Raw genomic sequence first — 23,990 nt, forward strand, 5'->3', positions numbered from 1 at the left:
TGCATCTGGACCTGGACTGCCAAGTGACTGTCCACCAGCTGAAAATCAGGCGAGTTTTTTTGTAATGAAGCTGGTCTTCATTATTTGATCTACTCCAATCAACTACAGGAGGACTTCAAACTCAGCGTTGTCTCTTTGGAGTCAGAGCTCCGACGTTAATCTAGACTCTTGAATGTTCAGGTCTGATCCACAGCTACACAAAGCGCTCGTTTGAGGTTATTGCTGCACGAAGGTGGTCTACTAGCCTGAGAACATTGTGTTTGTCTTTACACAGAACTTAGATGAAGATCAGATCACCAATTCGACAGAGTTCACTTTGTTTTTCTTACGACTCTTTGTCTGAATATCAGGCTCAAGGAAACAAAAATGAATAGGGTTTAAGCTGCATGCGAACACCATGTACCGCTCATAAATCATACAACTGTGGTAAAGCCCAATCCTTTTTGGCACCTGGGCAAAAAAAAAAAACGTTATTATAAATACTACTAGGCCGAGCACATTCAGATGCACTTTCCAAGCAGCATGAATCTTGAGGAAATAAGTGTTGATTTCTTCTAGGAGATGTGAGAGTGAGAAGTCAGGCTGGATTTGAACCGGAACGAAGAAGCACCCATCCATATCTGTGCATCGACTTCCGAAATCTTCACAGTGAGTATGAATGTGCGTTTTTTATCAATGAGTGTAAGCCAATGACATTGACCTTCCAGGATTTTTTTTTAATCAAACCGTAGCTACGCACACAGTCTGGAGGAAGATTGGCAGATGCTTGTGCTGTGCTTTTGTTCAGCGTTTCACATGACGATAAAGACCAAGGTGTGTCTTCATGTAAACCTTGTGAAAGGCTCTTTATCAAAGCCTTGTGAATAGGTGTGATAAAGTCAACGTATTCATACTCTCAGAAACCGTTTTTTTTTTTTTTTTTAATACATCACTTACAAAGAAGTAGTGTGTGCTTGTACATGTGTATGAGTGGGAGAGATTTTCACTCAAATGTAATCCTACCTCGTGCTGACGTGTTTCCGGATTACAGCCATGGTTTATTCAGACGCTGTGCTTTGTGTGTGTGTGCATGCGTGTGTGTGTGTGCGAGGGAGGGAGAGACCACTGACAAAGCATGTCTGCTGTGTGATACCAGACGAAAGGCTTACGAGTGGGTGGCTGTGTCAGCAGCGACTGTTTGCATATCGCCGCGTTGGTGTCAGATCCCCGCAGAGTTTGTGCGACCCAATGATTCTCTGAGCCTAATGAGCTTTTGAAACAAAACACATCGTTGAAATTGTTGCCTTTCTTGCGTGTTACATTGTTTTGTTTTTTTAAATATTGCTTTGTGTGTGTCTGTGTGTGTGTAGCACGGTTGGGCTGTGGCGCCAGCTCTGCTCCTGAACGGAGGGTCCACAGACTCCTCAGCTTCCAGAGGTACCTGCACTCATCCCGCATGCTGCGAGGAATCCCGCAGCAGATCCCTCTCCACATCCTCGATGAAGACTACACTGGACAGGCCAGAGTACGACACCTGTGTTTATCTAATGATGCCTTGATATAATGATTTAAACTAAAATGATCTCCATTTCAGACCAGCGTTTCAGTTCTGTATCAGAAGTGATCTGCGTCCATACTAACGCACTCGGAAAATGCTTATCATGCAGATACACTGGGCATGCACGTGCAAGTGTAAACAGGCAGTACATCCTCTCTGCAATTTGTCTTGTTAGTTGGTTTCAGCAGGTACCACTGATGACAAACAACAATGGTGAAAATGTTAAAAAAAATCTTTCGTTCACAGGTGAGTTGTGGCCAAAAAGAACCAGTCAGGAAGCAAAATGTGGATATCTGCGTCATCATTTTCAAAAGTCTGCCCTGCTTGGCTAAAAATGCAGTGTTATGGCGTTTTAAACTAAAGTCATCAGTGTTTTCAAAAGCACCCAGAGTAGCGTAGATGGCAGGCATTGCCAGAGTAGAATTTATGCATTTTTAAACCATATAAATGTAGCCTGACCTGTGTATTCCTTTTCTCTCTCTTGCAGTGCATGCTGGAAAAAGTCGGAAACTGGAATTTTGACATTTTCCTCTTCGACAAGTTGACTAACGGTAGGTAAAATAAGACCTGAACAACTGTATAGAAGTCAGAATGACTTGTCAACTGAGCTTTGGATTCATAGATACCAATGGTGCCATCTATTGGATGGTCAACGCAGAGAATTTACTGTATGAAACTTAACACTGTTATAGTAAGTTCTACGTTTTACAAACTCAGAAAACACCTCGTATTAATGCAGTTTGGGCTTTTTGAACGAGGACAAACGCCTTTTGATATCATTTCCAATGCTGCTACAAAATGAGAAACGTTATGACGATCTTCCTACATTTAGATCAGGGGTGTCAAACATACGGCCCGGGGGCCAGAACCGGCCCGCCAGAGGGTCCAATCCGGCCCACAGGATCAATTTGTTCAAATTTCACACTAATCTAAACGTAATGTCAAATGCTCCAGATATCTGTGACTAAATGTTTGTGCCCTTATAGATCCATTGTGCTGTGTAAATAGTAAATTTAGGCATGATATTGTTGAAATTGCACTTATATTTCTCAAGAAATTTCATGTTTTGTAAAATTATCCTTCATTAAATGTAAAACAAAGGAGAAAAAACAAAGGAGTTCTTGTTGTTCATAGGTTATTATGCTATTATTTTACTATTTTTACTGGTCCGGCCCCCTTGAGATCAAATTGTGCTGTACGTGGCCCCTGAACAAAACTGAGTTTGACACCCCTGATTTAGATTATTTTGAGCCATAAGTTAATGTTGACATTGGCTGCATATGAAACGTAACCGACATTGCTATACTGACAGCAGCCGCAATAGATCAGAATGTGCTCTGGTCTCAGGTTTCGCTCTCCTGTGTGCCTGTCTTGACATGTTTGTGAATCTCTTAAGACTCATGAGATGCCTTTAGAAGAAAACGGAGAAATCACAAAAAGTACTGAAGAGGCAGAGAATGCATCAGTAAATAAAAGGCCCAAAAATAACTCCTGGAGTGCACTTAAAAGATCAGCGATATTTCACAGTCAGTCTGATCTCGCTCTCGTGTCGTCTTGCTCAGGTAACGGCTTGATCACCCTGACCTGTCACCTGCTGAACTCGTATGGCCTAGTGGAGCTCTTCCAGCTGGACATGGTCAAACTCTGGAGGTTCCTGGTCATGGTCCAGGAGGACTACCACAGCGACAACCCCTATCACAATGCCGTTCATGCCGCAGATGTCACACAGGCCATGTACTGCTACATGCGGGAGCCCAAGGTGAGACACGCCAGGCACAAGGTGTCATGTGACAATTAGCCTTTACCTCAGTTAGTGTGTGTTACAAGTGCTGCTGGACTTAAGGATGTAATATGTAACATTGCTGCATTAAAATGTACTTACAGTAAGGAGCACTTTATTTTAAATGTTCAGTCATTGTAAATCTCTCATCTTAGGTTAGGTTAGGTTATTGCTGGTTATCGCAGGTTATTGCTGCACGAAAGGGGTTTACGTTTAGGTTTTTTTGTAAATATAATTAGCCTGAGAACATTGTGTTTGTCTTCACACAGAACTTAGATGAAGATCAGATCACCAATTCCACAGAGTTCTGTTTTTCTTGCGACTCTTTGTCTGAATATAAGGCTCAAGGAACAAAAATGAATAGGGTTTCAGCTGCATGCGAACACCATGTACCGTTCAGAAATCGTACATCTCTGGCAAAGCCCAATCCTTTTTGGCACCTGGGCAAAAGAAATTCCAGTATGTAATGCAAAAAAACCAAAACGTTATTATTCAGATGCACTTTCCAAGCAGAATGAATCTTGAGGAAATGAGTGTTGATTTCTTCTAGGAAATGTGAGAGTGAGAAGGATGGGAACGAAGAAGCACCCATCCATATCTGTGCATCGACTTCCGAAATCTTCACAGTCTGCCCTTCTCGGCTAAAAATGCAGTGTTATGGCGTAGAATTTATACATTTTTATACCATCTTTTGTTTGCAGCTCGCAAAATCTCTGACCTCCTATGACATTCTGCTGGGACTGTTAGCAGCCGTCACCCATGACCTGGACCACCCGGGGGTCAATCAACCTTTCCTCATCAAGACTGACCACTATCTAGCCACACTGTATCGGGTAAGGACCTCATAACAATCTCTGTTTAACCAGCCAGCAACTGACTTTATAAATGGGCTAAAAAAGGGTTTGTTTACTCTCTCTTTTTTGGAACTCACAGAATACCTCAGTTCTGGAAAACCATCACTGGAAGTCAGCTGTGGGCCTCATCAGAGAGACGGGGCTTTTCTCCCATCTGCCTCCTGAGGACAGGTCAGTTTGACAGTAAAATAAATGTTACCTTATCAGTTTCTGAGGACTTTACTGTTAAGCTGTATGGAGACGATGCTAACATGCCATAGTCGGTGCAAACAATAGTTGAGTAACTGTACCTTCTGTCCCCACAGCTTGAACTTGGAGAGAGAATTGGGCTCCTTAATTCTGGCCACAGACATCAGCAGACAGAATGAGTACTTGTCCAGGTTTCGCATGCACCTGAACCAGGACAACCTGTGCTTAAGTAAAGCCAGCCACCGACACTTCATCCTGCAGGTCAATTACCTCCCTCTGCTATTTTAGCACACCTTCTGTGTCTTTAGAAGAAAAAAAAGAAAGAAGAAAAATCTCCAGGCTCTTATTTCGTCTTTGTTCGCACTCTTGCAGATGGCTCTGAAGTGTGCAGATATCTGTAACCCCTGCAGACCCTGGGAGCTGAGCAAACAGTGGAGCGAGAGAGTGACCGAGGAATTCTTCCAACAAGGTTTTTGTTCTTTGTTTTTCTTTTTTTTTTTTTCACATTTAAAGGTTTCCAGTGTGTGGGATTAGTGATATCTAACAGTGAGACTGCAGACTGTAACAAATGGAGGACTCCTACACTCGCCCCTCCTGATTCCAAGCACGCCAGGGAACTACGATGGCCTTTTGCATACCACAATGTTATTCTCCTTCATTTCTGTTGTAAGCTTCTGCCTTCAGAATGTGAAAAGCGTGCTCTGGCTGGTTTGTCTGCTCAAGCTCCTGTAGAAACATAGCAGTGCAACATGGCCTTGAAAAAGCAGTTCCCTTACCTGAAGTACATATAAAGATGTGTTTTAGATGGATGGATAGATGGATAGAAACTTACTTTTTCAATCCCCATGGGGGAAATTTACATTGTCCAGCAGATCTTGACATGTTAAGTATAAAAGTACATAAGTATAAAACAAAAAAACAGATATTTAAACTTAATAAATATTGCACCGTTAACCCATTGTTTGGGTGTGACAGATCAACAGTCACTGTTAAAAAGCCTGATGTTTATTCACGTGTGCAATGTATATACTAAGCAATCTCCTCGTCCTTCTTAGCTGAAAACAGTTTTATTTATGTGAGTTTATTTTTTCCCAGTAAAATGACGTGAGAACCAGATCGTTGCTAGACATAGACTCCACCTGTTTTGAAGCAAACATTCATGTGGTCTGTTTTATTTATTTACTTAAACATGTAGAGCTGTTTGTAGAGCTAATTTGCAGTTGTGTGCCGTTTATTTGCATCACCATTGATGTGCAAAGGCCTTAAAGTGCGGTTTCACCCATCTTTTTTTTAAACTTAAAGTAAACTAAAAGCAATTCCAATGCTGCTGTGTTTGTTTGATTCACATTCTACTACAGATGTTAATTAAATTTTAGTTTTTTTTTATATATCGCTTTTCCTTATAAAGTTTGTAGCAGTGCATTTTATTTATTTTTTTCAATCCCAACCGACTCTGTTGTAGGAAAGAGATAGGTCTCTGGAAATTAGTAAAAAAACAAACAGTTTCTGTCCATAAACCCTCCTAAATGTCACACACTCGAGCTTTAACTGTTTTTTATCTTGTAGGAGACATTGAGAAGAAGCACATACTTGAAGTCAGTCCAGTATGCGACAGACAGACAAACACAGTGGGGAACATTCAGATAGGTAAGTAGCAGCAGTTGTGCATTTGTTTGCCGTATCTGATATTTACCCTTAAACTGCATCTGTCTCCTCCGCTCCCTCCCCACAGGCTTCATGACGTACGTGGCGGAGCCGCTGTTTGGCGAGTGGGCCCGTTTCTCCGACACTCGTCTGTCTCAGACCATGCTGGGCCACATGGGGCTGAACAAGGCCAGCTGGGGAGGCCTGCAGCAGGAACAAACTTCCGTCTTCGAAGAGGCGGAGTCCAGCAAAGCCAGCAGTGACACGGAAGATGCCGCCGCCACCGCCGCCGCCGCCGCTGCCCCTCCAGGCGGCAGCACCGCGACAACTGCGGGAGAAACCAGCTCCAAAGAAATACCTCAGGGAAACAGAGAATCCTGACGCTCCTCGTGTGCCCTTTCACCCCGACCTCCTGATTCCTGACCCCGGCCTTAAGGTCTCATCACACACACTGGGAGCCGGGCGGTGCATCCAACAGCCTGGAGCTCTGCCGCTGCCGCACCTGAACCTAACACATCCTTGTTTATGTTTTGTTGCTTTTGCCTCCATCTTGATAAACCACTGATTTTATTTAATTTATTTAATTTTTAATTCCTCTTTTCTTTTTTTTTGGCATAGAGCAATACATAGATACCTCATTTGGCTACTGCTGTATTTTTTTTTTCCCTGTTAAATTGCTTTGTTTTATTTATTTGTTCACTGTAGTTTTGGCATTACTGACTGAACACGCCACTTCCTTTGTTGATTAACCTTATGGGGGGGGAAAGCGGTATAAGAACTGAAGAAGACATTTTCTGGTATTTTGAAGTGCCATTTGAAAACAAAGATTTGAAGAATGACCTGAACTGAATTGACTTGAGACAACTGGAGTATTCAGACTTGTGACTCTCCTCAGACTGTAGAGTAATGCCATGTTGCATTTGTTTTGAAAATTCTTCCTCATGTAAAAAAAAAACAAAACAAAAAAACAAAACAAAAAAAAAAATGGAAAAAAATGTGACAAGCCCAGTCCTTTTGCTGCCTCTATGAAGACTGTTTACACATCTCCTTATTTTTCGTTTCTTTCCGTTGAACTGAAGTGAATCCTGTCGACTCTACGGTTTGCCTTCGAAACGCAGATGTGAAGAAACCACTCGTTTTTGAACTGTCATCCCACTGTTGAAGCCATGAGCAGAATCCTATTCAAACGCACCAGATGCCATAAGTAACTCCACCTTTGCTAGAAAAAAAAAATAAAAAATAGTGTTCTTGCACTCCCAAATAACGACGACGACGATGGTGGTGCTGCTGCTGCTGTTGGAGGTGCAGCTTCGTCTCCACGACGGTATTATAGAATTTGCCCTTTTTTTTTCTCTTCTATCTTCCAGTGCTGGTTGAACTTGGGATCGCTTCCCGCCCAGACTGGAGATGAGTAAAGTCTCCCTGCACACGTGTCTCACCTGGAACTCAACGCAACGCGACTCGCTCAGGGTTTTGCCAGTCTCTTGTTAAGAGAGAGGTGTGGAGGAGGCGACTCTGTGGGTGATTTTTTTTTTTTCTTTTGGGGGGGGGGTGGGGGGGGGGGGCTAAGATCTCCAGGAGGAGACCCTTCCTCTCTGCAGAATGTCTCTCACAGCCACATGCAACCTAAAGGACTGCTCAACTGATGCCTTACAACTATGCACAAACTATGCTAAGTGACCAAACCAACTCCTGTTCCCACCAAGTGCATGGTGTGCTTGTCTTTGAATGCACTGTCCAATCCCTCGGCCTTTTTGTTGTGAGGAACAACTCCAGTTGTCTTTTACTCTCATTATTATTATTATTGTTATTATTATAATAATTATTATTTGTACGTAAAAAAAAAAAAAAATGGTCGAGTGACTTCGAACATTCCATTTCTTTGTGTTTTTGGTTTGTCTTCTTTGATTCTGTACAGTGGCACAAATTGTGTGTTTGTGTTGAGACATTTTTGGAAGATGACAGGTGCTTTTCTTACTTTAGCTGATTTGTATTTTTGCTGTAAGTGCTGTAAGACTGTTGATAAAACTGTTTACAATTTGTCGCGACAGCCATTTTTGGGAAGACTTCAGTGTCGAGCCAGATTTTTGTAAGAGCTTTGCTGTATTGACATTTTTGATACATGCCTGTTGCAGTTACAATTTGAATATAATAAAAACCTGTTGTTGACAAATGTCTGACTTTCACGTGGTTCAAGTGTGCACTAATAGAATAACACACCTCACTGAAAGTGGACTTTTGATGACTTCTCTCTTTTTAATCGACCCCCCCCAGTTCCGCTTCTCATAATGTTCCCTCCCCACTCATGACAACAGTGCAAAGAAAGAGATTCATGGAGCAAAGTGGGAATCAAAGAAGCGCTGTCCCCCCAATTTCACAGGTCAGTGACCTAGTGCAGACTATTTGCAGGTAGTTATTTTAAGGTAAAAAAAAGTTGCTTGGTGTTACATTTTAAGGCTTATAAAAGTTAACCATGTTTGATTGATCCCATTTTGCAGAAGACGAGTGTTTTCACCGATGAGTCATGGGGGAAAACACCCAAATCTTCGGTTACTCCCTCCTCCAAAAGAACCTGCCTGGAGGATTGACCTGGAGCAGCCTCTCCTCCCTGTAGTTGAGTCAGCATCATGTGTCCCTGCTTGTGACTGAAAATGCTTCTCACAGAGGAAACGAGGCGTCTCTCGGAAGGAAAATAAACACGTAAAGCATGAGGGATAACAGTTTTCTCTGGGAAGAAGGTAACTTATTCATCAGTAGCACAGACATCTGCATATCTAACATATATGGCCCGAATGTTGATGACCTTTCCTTATTTCACACTTTTTCTCCTCACTTTCCACTCATGCAGACAACACTCAACATGGCTGCTATCATCCAGCTGTCAAAGAAAACACCTTCTCACCTGTACACAACTGTTCACGAGTCGACTTCTTTTTGATTAGCAGCTCAATTTTATCTGATATCACCGACACTCACCCTATCACTCTTTTCCCTGAATATAACTAAAAAAGGCCGTCGCACCACCAACCAGAAACTGGAGATGTAATACATCATTGCTAAATGACCCAAACTTTTATAAAAAATTCTTTGAAAGGGAGTGGACAATATTTCTGGACATAAACAGCTTACCAGGAACATCGTGTGTTCCTCTGGGATACAGCAAACGCAGGTATAAACTCAATTTGCTTGAATTAGAACAGAACATTTAAACAGTGGAGACTGTATTTCTCACAATATAAGATCACACTAACACATAACATCACAATATAAGACAATTAAAACTGGAATTAAATGAAATAATGGGAAGAACAGTGCCAACTGGAGAGATTATGCTTGGAGAAAAAGCTTTGAAAATGGCAACAAATCTAGTAGATACTTGGCCAATCAACTTAAACAAAATAAAGAAAAAACAACTATTCACTCCATAAAAGAATAAAAACCTAACTAATAATAGACATTCACACACAATGCAGTTATTTGAAATGAATGTCAACATTGTTAGTGTCATGTTTTAAAAAAAAAAAACACAAAGTAAGAACTGACCATAAACTTTAATTTAGATTTGACAATTCAAGTACATTTTCATGGAAGACAACTCTTCAACAAAACTGAATAATCGATTTAAATCAGTCCATTACTACTGACATACAGTCCACCTTCCCTTAAAAAACACAAGTACAAGTTGACTTTAAGCAGCAAATTCACTGACATAAATAATGTTCAGGACAGGCAACAAATGTGCAATCGGTCAACTATTTTACGGTAAAGATTGAAGATGTTTTGCGATAAAAGCAAATCTTACAAGGTACTGATAAAGAAACCTGAATAGATGAACTTAACAGTTACAGTATCTTTCCCTCACTCATCCAAGCGTCGTGGGGAAACCAGGGCAATACAAAAAAGGGACATGAAAAGGTCAAATTTGGCAGTAAAAGGCACAGAGCATCACTGGAATGTCTTTGGCTCTTAAAAATGGATTGTGGTCAAGGGAGATAAATTATAAACAACTAAAACTGGGATGTATTTGAACCAGTAAAAGGCCCCGGCAAGACTTGACAACTATGACACAACGTACACCTGCTGCTTGACACAGAAACATAAACGGATTAGGACATGATTGATAGATAAGACAAAACGGATGTATTTAAAGCGCACACACACAAATAAATGTGGATTCCAAACATAAATTACTCTACACGTCCGTATACATATACAAACGTGACATCACGATATCCCACGCGTAAGAAAGTGCTCGCTTTCTTCTTCTGTGTGAGAGGAACGTCCACTCTTTCACAGAACAATTCAAAAAAACAAAACTGGAATGTGAAACTGACTCACCTATGATGTGCAAATGACTTTAATACGAACAAAAGACTGAATAATGTAACTCACATTAAAAGATTCTGTAGTGTTGCTCTTTAAAATAGATTGAAAAGGTGTGTGTACCTCAAAGCGAAAACATTCAGTTGAACAAAACATAATCACTTAAAAATAGGAAGGAAGTCTATGTTAGAAAAGTGCAAAAAGACATGGAAGCACTTGTGAGACGACTTCATACGCAGAGCGTCCCGACACGAGTCTCCTTCCGCAGAAGGAGCAGCTGTTCAAAAGTGTGTTGATGAGAGACTCTAAATGTCCCGGGAACAGTTCAGTGATGTGTCCTTTTTCCAGTCGATTTCAACATGTGCTGACCAAACTGTTAAGATAAAACACAAGATGCATAATAAGTACATGAAAACACACCTATGTTAGATTTACTGCACCAACGAACCACAGGACGATCTCTCACCAGAGGTGTTTCGGTTCGAGGCTTCGCGTCCGGAACGGGAAGTGTGAATTCGTCTTCTTTGTCTTCTTGTCCACTGTTGTGTCGGTAACGGTGAGCGAACTTGCGCTTCAGGGCCTCGGCGATGAGCGTGGCGGCATCTGCAGGCTCTCTGGACTTGACTTTGGCGTCACCTTCACCTGGACGACTGAAAGCACACGGGCGACAGGGGCAGGGGCAAAACTCCATCATCACACGCCGACTTATTTGTGTTGTAAACAAGCGTGTCTTCATTTACAGCAGGGATTAGGACATTTGTCTGACGACGGCTCAGTTATATTTAGACACTAGGCTTTTTTTGGCCAATATCTGATATATTAACACAATATTTTTGCATACTTGTGTCGCAGCAAACTTTTCTTCATCATAAAAAAAATAAGCGGAGAAAGTACTAGTATAAAAGTTACACAGATGAAAATCAAGATAATCTACAATATTTAGCTTTTCTACTGTAAAATGAACGACTGACTTCACTTCTGCTGACTTTAAAAAACACTTCTCATATACAGTAGTTATAAATATTAATATAAGTCTTGTATTGTGAAGGCCTTACCTCTTGACCGATCGCAACTTGACTTTACTCATGTCCTTCAGGACATCGAGCATGTTGGGGAATTCTGCTGCCTTTGATTCCAAAACTGTCTGGCCCTCCGTTTTCTTGCCTTTGCGCTCTTTTATCAAATCAATGGCTGAGAATGTCCGCTGGAGATTATGGGGTGGTAGTGGAGGAGGAGGAGGAGGTGGTGGTGGTGGTGGAGGGGGAGGCAGAGAGCCACAGGGTGCAGGAGGAGGAGGAGGCCCTGTGGTAGCAGCTATATTGAAATGAAGAAAAAGGGGAATATTAGTTTAATAGATGACATTCTGCTGCCATCTAGGGGAGACATTGTATTACTGCAGTGGGCAGCCAGTACCTGGCTGTGTGCTCTTCTCCTGAGCCAACACAATTTGTGCTATCTGCGCTCTGAGTTTGGCGAGTTCCGTCTCCAGCACGCTGATCTTCTGAAAGGCCTCGTCGTTGACGACAGTTGACCCCTGGGGGTCCGGGGCCACCTGATGCAGGCTGGGCAGCGAACTCTGGCGGGTTAAGGATTTTCTCTGAGGATGAGGCTGACGCGCACGGAACACAAGTCCTGGTGGAATCCCTGTCCTGCTTCAATAAGACGGTAAAAAAATAAAATAAAAGGTCAGAATGAAGGGGAACTCACAGGTATGTGACACGTGAAGATGTCATAACAAGAGTTGCTTATGGTGCTAAGGTGATTGTTGGAATATCTGGAATAATCTGATTTCATTGGGCCTTTCTACATAGAGTTTGCATGTTCTCCCCCATGTGTGTGTGGGTTTTCTCCGGGTTCTCTGGCTTCCACAGTCCAAATATGGGGATTAGGTTAAGTGGACACCCTAAATTGACAAAATACTTAGCCGACTCTTGTTCCTCTTACCTGGGCCTGTCAAAGTAGTCTACATCATCCTCATCCTCCTCCTCTTCCTCTTCCCTGTCGATCCAGCCGACGTCAGCCAGAGAGGCCACCTGACACTTCTGCCTCGTGGAGCCAAACAGGACGCCGACGTTCTCAGCGTACGGATAAAGCTGTCAAGAGAAAAACACCGGCCACAGTAAGCATTTTGACGACCCCAAAAATAAGTAAAACATTCCGAAAACTGAATTATAGCAGTGCATTATTCAGTTACAGTATCTAGTAGGGGAAGGAGGGGCTGTTAGTAATGAAAGGTGCACCTAGCACAGTAGCTCTTTTATCAACGCAAGGTTGTTGAAGGTTGCTGAACAAACTGACCTAAAGCAGACATACTGCATTCCTCATAGCTAGAGAGTGGGAGGCCTGAGACAGGAGAGAAGAAAGTTGAAAGAACAGGAGAGAAAAGACAGACTGGTAAAAAAAAAAAAAACACGCCACTGAGTTCTAACCTTTCACAAAAGGCTGATTTGTTATCGGTTTAAAACGCACGAACAAATGTATCAAAAACATCTCTCTCTGTTCTCATGACTCCATTCGCTCTGTTTATGGTTCATAAATGATAACAGTTGGACAAGGAAAGGTAAACAAAAGCTGAAGAGGAAAGGGGGTGAGATTTGCCGTCACATGACAGCGGAAGACGAGCAGAGAAAGAGAGAAGACAGGGCCGTGTCACAGGTGACAGACTTTAAGATGTTTTCAAAGACTAATTTGCACTACATCAGAAAGGATAAGGATTATAATATCCACCTGAAAATGGACCCTGGGGCAGGGTTGAAGAGGAAGACTACTGGCTATTCTCCTCACTATACTCCTGGAGGACCCGTAGGGCTTGGCTGCTCCAGAAGCCTGCACAATGAAACACAACATATTAGACGTAATCAAATCAATGACAACTTCACACGTTGCATTTGAGAGAAAACAGCAAAAAAATATGTTCGTTCACAGCTGCTACATGTCAGATGTCACATCACAGCCTGACAATGACAGCAGTGTTCCTGTTCTGAGTAAAAGACACAATTATTATTATTTATAGATACATACATTTAAGTCTCTCACATACCAGGTCCATGTCGGTTTGTTCATTGTCGTTACTCATTTCTGTTGATGTGTTTTTAAAGGGCAGACGGGCACATGTCTGTACACCAAGGGAATCATCACCTGACGCTCATCTAGAACCAGAGAGAGACTTCAACACAAAGCTTAAAAACAACAGTGATCACACAAACAGCTTAAAGCTTTTATCTGACCAGGGGTGAGATGATGTAAAATGTTAGTGCATTGCGATAAAAAGCACTCAGCTTCCACTCGTGGAACAATTGTGAATGTAGAACACTGTTAATATTTTACGAGTGACTTGAAAACACTGTCCCAACTCGCCAACATACAGTTCTAGTGAAGTGCTACAAGAACAAATCCCAACATTAGTTCCATGTTTTTGAAACAATGTTTTCTAACATTTTAAAACGACCAAAAAGTTATTTATTATGTAATATTGAGGAAATGTGCACTAGGGGTGGAAATCACAGGGTGCCTTACGTTACAATACATGGTCCACGATACCAAAGCTTACAGATACAAGCCAAATGAATGTAGATAGTATCCTAAATTTTCTGCCTGTGAAAAGGAAAATAAAAAACATTACAAGGATAGGGTTACAGTTCAGCGATAATACCAGTCTGAATGATCATCTTGTCTTATACCCAGCAAAGATAACCTAGAATTATACGTGGATGACATACTTTTCTGTGTAAGCCTCAACTGTTATTAGCCAATATCTGACAGGTGACAGTTAGGGATGTCCAGATACTTTGTGTCTGATACTCATATCACAAATTATAGAGTATACACCAGTATTAGTTCAATACAGTCTTATTTTTGAAGATATTATTTATTTCGGTCATGACATTTATATCACTCATCACACAACAGTGCAGTTCACACAATGTGTATATATATATATATATATATATATATATATATATATAGCTTCTTGGAGCTTTTAGCAGCAGCCTCATACTGTCATTGTAGGCCAAAGTAAGTCTCCGCATGCTGACTTTTTTAAAAACATCTCCACAGATCATGAGAATGTCTCTGATCTCCATGAAGAAAAACATGTAATGGGATGAAGATCTGACTGTTTGAGTGGAAACATCTGTAGCACATCCAGATGTGATGTGACTCAGCACTGCTGTCATGTACTGTTGACATTTCTGTCGTGCTTTTACTCTTGTACTGAGTTTATCACAGTAGTACATGTGACTCAAATTAACTGAATTAGGTACAAACCGTATGGAGCTAAATTACTAGCGGACAGTGTGGCTAACTGATGCTAACATCGACAGCCAACTTACACCCGCCGCACATACCTTTATGAAAATTTGACTAACAAGGGAAACCCGACTACATTATGTATTTACATGAACACACAATCCGATTAAAAGAACACCGTAAGTGAACGTGTGTGTGACTTTGACACTCAAACTTACCGAGCAAGTGGTTGGAGTCGAGCTACTAACTTTCGGGAATGTTTCCACCTTGTTGAATTTCCACTGCGAGTGCGGGGGGAAGAAGAACACTTGGAGCCAATGACACGGTGAATAGTTGTGCCACGTAAGAATCGTCATTGGTTTTTCAACGTGAGTGACAGAAAGTAAAACCAAACACGCCCGGACTTTGTAAATCAAAACCGTCTCATGATTGGGTTGTGAAGCTGTCGATCGAACTACATTGTCCAATCACGGGTAAGGAATCTTGTGTGTGTGTTCGTTATATTTCTCCACATGTCCCGGCGGTAGCTGTGTCCGACATGAATCGCTGTGATCCTTATGGGAAAACCGGGACGCCCTTATACACAAAACAACCGCGCCAATCGACGTACCCAAAAAACCCAAACACCGAGCTCAGCTTCTGCTGCTAGTAGCTAAAGAACCGAAGTGATGGAAGCGACGAAGGCCCCGCAACACTGAAATTGGTTTTGTCAGTCTTGTTTTTGCGAAGGTGTCGTCGACATTTAACCGCCTGTTGCTACGTCGTTGTCTCATCTCTTGTAACGGACGTTTTTAAACAAACTGACATTGTTTGCTGACATTGTTTGCTGTCATTGTCAACTAACGTCGGCTAGCATAGCCTAGCCTAGCTTAGCTTAGCGTAGCTGCCGAATCCCCTCCGTGTCACAGGGCGTGATTTAAGGTGAGGTTGGGGGTCGTGGAAAGTGTCTTTGTCAGAAACGGGTGTTTGTGTTTTGGGTTCTGGGAATCACTTGTGGTCGTGTTGGGTTTAAACGGCAGAATTTGTTACATGTTGCCCACCGAACACGTCACTCGTGTGAGAGGAATGGTCTAATCAGTAAGTTACAGTAAACTATTCAGCGAGAATTGGCATTGGGTAGAGTCAATTCAGGGGTTTGTTGTTGATATAAATCCTTCAGAAACTTTCACCAACTGAGCAAAAAGTCACTCAAGGTAATTGAGTAGAGGTTTCCTAGTGTCCCACGCACATAATTTTACATTTTGTAACATAATGTTTTTGCATTAACATGTTTTAAAGTAATATAAACATGTGTGGTTGTATTCCCCCTGATTCACATTGATTCATTTGTCAGCAGTTTTCTCGTCATTCAGATAAGGAAATACATTTTCTGGTTCCTGCTTCTTAGACGTCAAAAATGTTTTTGTCTCAAGTTTTATGCAAATTAAATGTCTTGGTGTTGTTTTCACTGAACTTGTGACAGACGTTTTAACTGAAACGTGTGTTTGGTTAAGCATTGAAAAGCTGCAGTCTTAATTATAATATACACCAATCAGGTATAATATCAAAACTAGTTGTTTTGTTGGTAGCTCATGATTCAAAAACAAGAATTTCATTGGCTTTATACTATGTTTATTTCTGCGGAAGACATTAACAAACCCTTGTAGCCTTAATTTAAACTAAAACTAATAATGAAAAATGTGGTTGCCATTACTTAAGTGTCATACTGAAAAATTACTATTTCAGTTCAATACAGGACAATATAATTTAATTGTGTTCATCCTGTACACTATGTACACAATGTGGTATGTTTAAGTATGTGTACATACAGCCGCAAATGATCACCTTAATGTTAAGCAAACTCTGATTTGCTTTCTCCTTTCAGTTGAGTGAAGAGGTTGGGTTGATGTGCTTGGCATCAAGACAAGAGGCACCATGAGTGCAGAGCTGGATGCCCTGACCGTGGTGAACCAGCTGCGCGATCTTGCAGCAGACCCCCTCAACCGGAGAGCGATAGTAGAAGACCAAGGCTGTCTGCCAGGTCTCATCCTGTTCTTGGACCATCCCAACCCACAGGTCGTGTACTCTGCGTTACTGGTAAGCAGCATTCATTATGTCAATACTAGAGAAAGTGCTCAAAGTGTGTACACCGCTTTGGAGGCTACTCTAATGTAATGTTGTGTTTTTCTTTTGTGTCAGATCCGATTTCATGTGGTTTCTGCTGTGACTTTCGCAAAGTGAGACATGCAAATGTACAGACACTGTGAGAATGAAATTCCCCAAGCGGACAATAAACAAACTACTCAGTTCCCCACAGTGCAGTCCATTATCTTCCTAGGTTATCATCTGCTTGAGAAAATGTGGGTCTGGATCACCACCAAAATCTAAAAATGTCTTCCTTGGGCTATAAATTGCATCCCTAGAAAATGTCATCAATATCCACTCTTTACCTCATCATTTATGCTGCGCACAAACAGACAAACGGCATAACCTCCTTGGCGGAGGCAATAAAGATAGCTTTCAAGAGTTTTTTGGTCTTACAATAAAAAATAGAGAACACTGTAAATTTGTTTTGTAAATATTTTTGCTTATATGTCTAGAGCAGATCAGGATATCACTTTTATTTTGGTAGAATAGTCAACTCAGCTCCAGACAAGCACCAAGGTTATTATAGTTTTAACGAAAACTAAAATTGAAAAAATATTTTCGTTAACTGAAATAAAACTAAAACTAGAGTTTAAAACCCCCCCCAAAAACATAACTAACTCAATCTGAATTGTGCATTTATGAAACTAGCTAAAATTGTAATGAAAATGTGCTTTTTCACTACAAAATCAGCCTTTTGGGTTCATATGAAGTTTATTTATTTTTTCTCTGCCGGTGATTTTGAAAGGTTATATTTTCATTGATAATAAAATGTTTTTAATTTGTTTTTGTTTACAATGTGGGACATAAGGCTCTGCAAGTTAAACATAACCTTCGTTATTGGGTTCAGTTGGTTCATCTAAGTGAGTCTACTGGTTATGTATATTAAAAGTTTTCTTTTTACCTCCTACAAGTCACAAATGTTGGAGCAAGTTTCATTTACTGAGCCACATGCATGTTTGTATTAAAACAGCCATGTCTATATTTTAGAAAGTGTTCTGTGACCACATGCTCCCACTAACACTTAGAACACCCTGCCCTGATGAGTTTTAAAAAAATTTGAATTTACTTCCTGTATCTACCCAATCTAAAAATGTACTGTTTTTTCCTCAGACCATGGTCCACTCCTCCACATCATTTCATGGAAATTACTTGTGTCATTAATTATTATAAAATAATAATTATTTATACCATTTAACAGGTAGACAGTTTGCCCCAAAAACAACCTCCGCGGTAGAGGTAATGACCTGTCCAGTGGTGACACCTGCTGTCGACATTATGTTTTGTGACACACTCTTGGTACAGCAGCCTGACGCCACTTCCACCACAATTTTTTCACAGTACATGACTTGTTGTGCAAGCATACTTTCAAGTGGCTTTATGTAAGAGCTGCTCTTTGATGGTAGTGTAAACACAGGGTCAGTGCACGTGTATTTATATTGGTTACGTAATACTTTACTTACCACTGCACATGTGCACCCATTTTAAAAGTGCTTTGTGTTACATCTCAGAGGGTCCATTATTTTTATTTTTTTTTAACTGCTGGACAGATAATGTATGCCCTTTCCCTTGCAGGCCGTGCGCTACCTGGCAGAATGTCGAGCCAACAGAGAGAAGATGAAGGACGAACTGGGCATGATGCTGAGTTTGCAGAATGTCATGCAGAAGCAAGTGTCACCACATCACACATACACCCATGCACACTTTACTTGCTATCATACCTGAGGATTTCTTTTATTTGACAGTGGACAATGTGTGCCTGTCTGCAAATTCTTCCAAAGCCAGAAAATGTCATGTCCAGATGAATCTGATCAAAGCCGATTTTAGAAAAAAGATTGTAACTTGTTAAATTGCTGTTTCTGGTTTTGCTTTGTGGTTGACTTTGTGCATATAATTTATTCTAAGCATCTTTCTTTGTTATTTAGTTTCACTCTCTTTGTTGTTTCTATGTTATTTGTGCTGTGTTTTCTGAAAACATAAACACATTGTAGTCACTTCGAGTGTTGGTGAGATGTCCAGGGTGAAGACGTGTTGCGCTTCAGATCACTGGCTTTTACCAGAGGGTCAGCAGCAGTTGTGCAAAACGTTTGCTGTTCATCATTAGTGCCCTGATAGGATGAGATCTATGTTGAAGTGGCTGACTGTAGCTTGCATGATTTTGTTCCCCCCCCTCTCTTCCTGCAGGGTAGCTCTTGATCACCTCAGAGAAAAGCAGTCACTTCAGCTAGTCGGGGGTTGGATCAAGAGATGCCCTACAGTGACAGCAGCAGCTCTTTGTACTCCACAATCCAGTCAGTCTGACTTTGAGTAGAGGTCGATGTTAGCTGGACAGAGTGAAGAAACACATAGCTGTCAGGGGAATGTAGCACAGTTGCACAAAACAGGTGTGACTGCCCCTATTATTCTTTCATTTTATCACAATCTTAGCCTCAAGAAATAGCTATTAAGTATGTCAAGCCATGATCATGAGATAAATCGGTTGAGGAGAGTGTTTGCTCTGCTGACAGGCTTCCACAGAGTCAGAGTGTGTTGTTAAGTGCCACAAAGCACCAGGCTCCCAGAGGAATGCCATGCTAGACAGTGGATGTTGTATATGGTTACTATAGAGAGAGGGTGAGGGCGTTGACATGTAAAGCAATAAAGCCTGCAGGGGAATCCCTGACATTACAGCTGACCTCATGTGGCTTTCTGCAGGGCAAACAACAGCCCACTAAAATAGGCTCTGTTATGGATTTTTTTGCTAGATGAACAGTAAAATTCTGAAATGTATGCGTAGGTCGCATTGGTACATTTTGGACACCGCCACACTCTTCGGAGCTTAATGAGTTACATTTAGGCATCATGATACACTATGACTACATGTCTTCTCTCAGCTGATCTTCTCATCCATTTAATTTTAGGAGTACATCACCTGGCGAGACCAAACTTCTGGCCTCTGAGATCTATGAAATTCTCCAATCAGCTGGTAAAGAGGAGGCTGCACAGGCAGAAGCAGCTGCCGCCTCCTGCCGACGTAAAGCCCACTTCTTCCTGGGCTCCAACAACAAGAGAGCCAAAACGGTGGTGTTGCACATCGATGGACTGGACGACTCCGTAAGTTTGCACTCTAGAAAGTCTTTTTGGGGGGGGGGGGGGGGGGGCATCATGTTTGTCGCTGTCATAATCACAGTGCATGTTAGCGATGCACAGGGCTGGAAGGGTGGAGTGGTTAGGATGTAAATGTCAGCCATTGAACAGCAGGACGTTGAGATTGAACCTGAATGCTGCTCTGCAGGAAGCCTGCACCTAGCCAGATTACATTACAGCAGACAGACGGCCTCTGGTGGGCTGCATCACTATCACTACAGCAGAAACACACACCATGTGGCAGCTGGTAAACTGCTTTATACTCATTTCTATGGAGCAACAAAATGTTTTACAATGTGGCCAGATTCAACTGAAACTCATTCAGCGTCATCTACATTTGAAGTCTCACACTGTATAATGATCCATTTTAAGCCACAGTTGTTTCTGAACATATGGCATGTTGGCCTTTTTTTTTTTTTATCCCTGCTCATCAGACTCGAAGGAGTCTGTGTGAGGAGGCCCTGCTGAAGATCCGAGGGGTCATCAGCTTCACCTTCCAGATGGCTGTCAAGAGATGTGTCGTCAGGATCCGCTCTGACCTTAAAGCCGAGGTACGTGTGCGTCAGTATACACAACCACCCAGCAGGTTGGGGATAGACAATTCCCCAGCATATGATAATCAATTGTTTCCATGTGTCCCGTTTCAATGTATACAATAAACTCTGCCTCTGTCTAATTGTTGAGTTACTCCTTTGAGTTACTTCAAAAGTTTTTAGAACCTTATATTTGTCACATTTTAATCACGAATAATCTCGTTTTGCCTAAAATGGATGCAAATGTGCTGTTGTAAGTATGCATGTTTGAGATGAAGACGGACATATCTGTTGTTCTCACAGGCTCTGGGTACAGCAATCAACTCCACCAAAGTCATGAAGGCTCAGCAGGTGGTCAAGACTGAAAATGGAGGAGAGGTGAGATTGTAGAACTGTAACCGCTGCTCAAAGACTTCATTTATTTCCAGTCCACTAATGGGTCCTATGTTGGATGTTCTCTATATGTGTACAAAGTGTTGCCCTCCTGCCTGTGGCAGAGGCTTATTTACACTGACATGATTAGATGGTCACATCTCTGCCTCAGCCTGTGGGCTCATGACCGTTTCCACACATACTGAGCTGTGCAGTGAAGCTGTATTTTGTAGATTTAAAAGTATTTGTTGTCTGATAAATCTTAAAAATAATTGTTGATCTGAAAGTAATTGCCAAAATGTTGCACTAGTCATATGCATAGTGGCCAGCAGGGGTCAGACCTGACTCAGTTATGTATTCTGATTCCAGATGATCATGATGATATTTGGTTCTGTGTTCCGCACAAACAGTGTTTGACATGAACCTCAGAATTTTATGAACACGTGCTTTGGACAAAAGCAGAATTTATTCCCCATAAATTTGTTGTTTTTTTATCCTTTTGTGCAGCGGATTGTGCCATTCCAAGAAGACTCGGCAGAGCTGGTGGAGGAGAACACGGACATTCCGGACTACCTGCCGGAGGAGGAGAGTCCTTCACAGGAGCAGGACAAGGCCGTCACACGTGTAGGCTCTATTGCAGACGGCGCGGGATGGCTTGGCACGGCTGCTAACTTCCTGACCCGCTCCTTTTACTGGTGACCCCCCCACCTCCCTCCCAATGTTCATACCCTCTGGTCCCCGTTTTTCTCCCGAAGGTCCCATCCAACTGCAGCCTCAGCATCTCTCAGCCTAGTCCCGGACTAAATCCTTCCTCTCAGCCCTACACTTAATCTAGAGGCCCCTCTGCGAAGCACATAGAACCCAGCCACACGTGCTGGACCGCCCGCCCGCCCAGTAAATCCCGCAATAAATTGCGAATATATATTGTGCTATAAACCTCACTACAGGCTGTGTGTGTGTACAACAATATACTAAATGCATTTGTATCTCACAAAGCATAGCCAGCGGACTTCAGCCGGAAACCAAATAACATTCTGAAAATGTGTATGGCTGTGTTGAAGGTTTTGACATGTGGCAGGCACATTTCAATATTCTTCGGCTGGTTTTGTGTACGTTTAAGAATTGGGACTTTTTTAGTTTTATATAATTTTGGCTGCTTTCCTTCTGGTATGTTTCCCAATCATTGTTCTTTTATTTATTTTTTTTCTTCACATTTTTGAATCTAATTAAGCCCCCCCGTCTCTTTACAGATAATTTTTTTTAACAGGCTATGATTTTTGTGCCAATTTTTCCTGATGCCTACACTTGTGATTTGTGTGTGTGTGTGTGTGTGTGTGTGTGTGCGCCTTTTTTGACATTTCTCTGTAACTATTATTTATTCATCAATTCAGACAAATGATTTGAGAGCTCAGAGTATGTTTCATGTAGTGTGCTTCTCAAGGCAGCAGCCGGGCCTCCCCCAGCTTTTGCTCACTTAGGGACGTCACTTCAGTAGAAAATGGTGAAACTGACACCAGCGAGAGGAGGCTGCAGCCCGTTCAGCCTCTGGCTCACATGTATAAGGCTGTAAGTTGTATACTGGAAAAAAGGATCCGATTGGCTCGCTGGCTTATTTATTCATGCTCACTGAGTTGTTACAAGTCAGGACTCCCCTGATGTTGCTTTTGGCTCATCAAACGTCAAAATATGAGTTCTGCAGTGGTGGTTAATTGACTGACAGCTCCTCCTTCTCGTGTTAATTGCACAGATTTTAAAGCTACCTCTCTGCTCTCAGTGTCACATCTCACATCATTAGCATTAAGGCCATGTGTAGTTTTAGTTAAAGCTCTACATCCGTAAGCATGAAGAAGACAAACCTGCTTGTGAACCCGATGTTTTTACAGTATTGCAGACCCGCCTGCTCTGTTCAGCTCAGTTTTCAGTTTAGCCAGCAGTGTCTTTTAAAGCAAAGATAGTTATTGGTGCCCACACACCTACGCGTCAAGATGACTCACCGACGCAGTCATATGAGCAGTCGCAGCTTCCTGTAACAAAGGCGTGGTTGTGTACATTTTGTAAATGCTGCCTGCGTCTTGGGCAGAGGAAGTTTTTCCTTCTTTTTTTTCTTCTTCAGTTTTTGTAATAATCTGTTTGAGTATTTTCCCCTCTCTTTTTTTTCGCCTGTACTGTCCTGTGACTCACACTGCTTTTTAATTATGTCCTCTGACTCGCATGATTGTCATTAACAGTTAAACACAATGCTGACCAGGTGAGTTTTATTGTTTCGATGGTGCGGAGACGTCTGTCATGTCTGTAAAGGTCAAACTGATGAGATGGGATTGATGGTGCTGTTCTCTGGAAAAGCAATAATCTTTTTTGGCATCATGTGCAGTGGCTCTAGCTGGACAGCATCCTTCAAATTAATCTTTTGAATTAAAAAGTATTAGTTGAAAATTCTAGTTCATCAGTATTTAAAAAAAAAAAACACGATCTGTTTATTTTACGAAAGCATTGATTTCTAAATGTGTCTTTATGTTCATATGTGGTGTCTCCTCTGCGCTCATACAACAAAGAAAGACTTACTTGAAAATGTGTGTTCTTTGAACTTTGAACTGTCCTCATATGTTGAACAAAGTGTAAATGTCCCTTTACTGTTGGATTTGACGCGTCTGACAAAAAACACCCCCAAACCAAGTCCACGTGCAGACTTAATCTAGTCAATCAAATGTAATATAATGTACTGTTATGCAGATCTTCAAACTGTAGATTCCCATACACTCTTAAAGCAAACAACTATAAACATCACAATGTGTCCAGTGCTTTTTTTTTTTTTTCTTTTTATTCTTTAACATTTACCTACTATTTTTTTTTTATCTTCTCAGGATAGTCTGATTGTGTCGTGTGTAGTTATCACACCAGTTCCTCCAGACCTCACTTTGTCAAATCAGATTGCTGAGGGCAGCAAACCTCTTGGTAGATGGGGGGGAGAGAGAGAGAGTGGGGGGAGGATTTCAGTTTTCTGTACTGGTGCATAAGTGTGGTGCCCCAGGGCAAATCCTGCAGCCTGACCACCACCACCTCCTCCCCCAGCTGTGGTGCTGGTAGGCAAGCAGAGGCAGCAGCGGCAGCCAGCAGCAGCTGGAGGCCCTGCAGCCACTGCTGCTGCCACTGCCGCTGCCGAATCTCTGTACCAAACTGGAGAGGAGGCCTTCACTGCCTCGTTGTATCCAGCAGCTCTAGTTGATTTTTTGACAAAATGATGTGAAGTTTTTCAGACTTTT

The 23,990-nt window shown here is 41.8% G+C and overlaps 3 protein-coding genes across 12 annotated transcripts in view; 2 read left to right on the forward strand and 1 right to left on the reverse strand.

Annotated features, from left to right (window-relative positions):
- The window catches only part of pde7a (phosphodiesterase 7A), a 33,463-nt gene extending 25,286 nt beyond the window's left edge, over positions 1-8,177 (forward strand). For 2 of the 6 annotated variants that reach the window (XM_058635667.1, XM_058635630.1), the window contains 10 exons: positions 559-660; positions 1,350-1,504; positions 2,025-2,088; positions 3,100-3,296; positions 4,019-4,150; positions 4,251-4,342; positions 4,477-4,621; positions 4,733-4,829; positions 5,927-6,007; positions 6,093-8,177. In XM_058635667.1, the coding sequence (XP_058491650.1) occupies positions 559-660; positions 1,350-1,504; positions 2,025-2,088; positions 3,100-3,296; positions 4,019-4,150; positions 4,251-4,342; positions 4,477-4,621; positions 4,733-4,829; positions 5,927-6,007; positions 6,093-6,385 (1,358 nt within the window). In that variant the 3' untranslated portion in view covers positions 6,386-8,177. The remainder of the gene's footprint in view (positions 1-558; positions 661-1,349; positions 1,505-2,024; positions 2,089-3,099; positions 3,297-4,018; positions 4,151-4,250; positions 4,343-4,476; positions 4,622-4,732; positions 4,830-5,926; positions 6,008-6,092) is intronic. The other 4 variants (XM_058635678.1, XM_058635639.1, XM_058635647.1 and 1 more) reach the window with 3 other exon arrangements.
- Positions 8,178-9,536: 1,359 nt separating this feature from the next.
- mtfr1 (mitochondrial fission regulator 1) lies at positions 9,537-14,929 on the reverse strand. Of its 3 annotated transcripts, none has more exons than XM_058632166.1 (9): positions 14,794-14,929; positions 13,844-13,921; positions 13,368-13,476; positions 13,055-13,153; positions 12,272-12,420; positions 11,741-11,976; positions 11,383-11,641; positions 10,794-10,977; positions 9,537-10,700 (listed from the first exon to the last, which is right to left on the reverse strand). In XM_058632166.1, the coding sequence occupies exons 3-9, from the start codon at positions 13,401-13,403 to the stop codon at positions 10,653-10,655; spliced, it is 1,011 nt and encodes a 336-aa protein (XP_058488149.1). In that variant the 5' UTR covers positions 13,404-13,476; positions 13,844-13,921; positions 14,794-14,929; the 3' UTR covers positions 9,537-10,652. The 3 variants fall into 3 exon arrangements, with proteins under 3 accessions (XP_058488149.1, XP_058488134.1, XP_058488142.1); XM_058632151.1 differs by having other exon boundaries at positions 11,741-11,979; XM_058632159.1 differs by lacking the exon at positions 13,844-13,921 and having other exon boundaries at positions 11,741-11,979.
- A 211-nt stretch (positions 14,930-15,140) lies between these two features.
- armc1 (armadillo repeat containing 1) lies at positions 15,141-23,517 on the forward strand. 3 transcript variants are annotated; one of them, XM_058632177.1, is made up of 7 exons: positions 15,141-15,496; positions 16,440-16,651; positions 18,275-18,366; positions 19,600-19,792; positions 20,260-20,376; positions 20,662-20,736; positions 21,238-23,517. In XM_058632177.1, the coding sequence occupies exons 2-7, from the start codon at positions 16,490-16,492 to the stop codon at positions 21,427-21,429; spliced, it is 831 nt and encodes a 276-aa protein (XP_058488160.1). In that variant the 5' UTR covers positions 15,141-15,496; positions 16,440-16,489; the 3' UTR covers positions 21,430-23,517. The 3 variants fall into 3 exon arrangements, with proteins under 3 accessions (XP_058488160.1, XP_058488178.1, XP_058488169.1); XM_058632195.1 differs by lacking the exon at positions 15,141-15,496 and adding an exon at positions 15,534-15,652; XM_058632186.1 differs by lacking the exon at positions 15,141-15,496 and adding an exon at positions 15,675-15,768.
- Positions 23,518-23,990: the final 473 nt, after the last annotated feature.

This window comes from Solea solea, chromosome 1 (assembly GCF_958295425.1).
Source record: "Solea solea chromosome 1, fSolSol10.1, whole genome shotgun sequence".
Lineage (NCBI taxonomy): Eukaryota > Metazoa > Chordata > Actinopteri > Pleuronectiformes > Soleidae > Solea > Solea solea.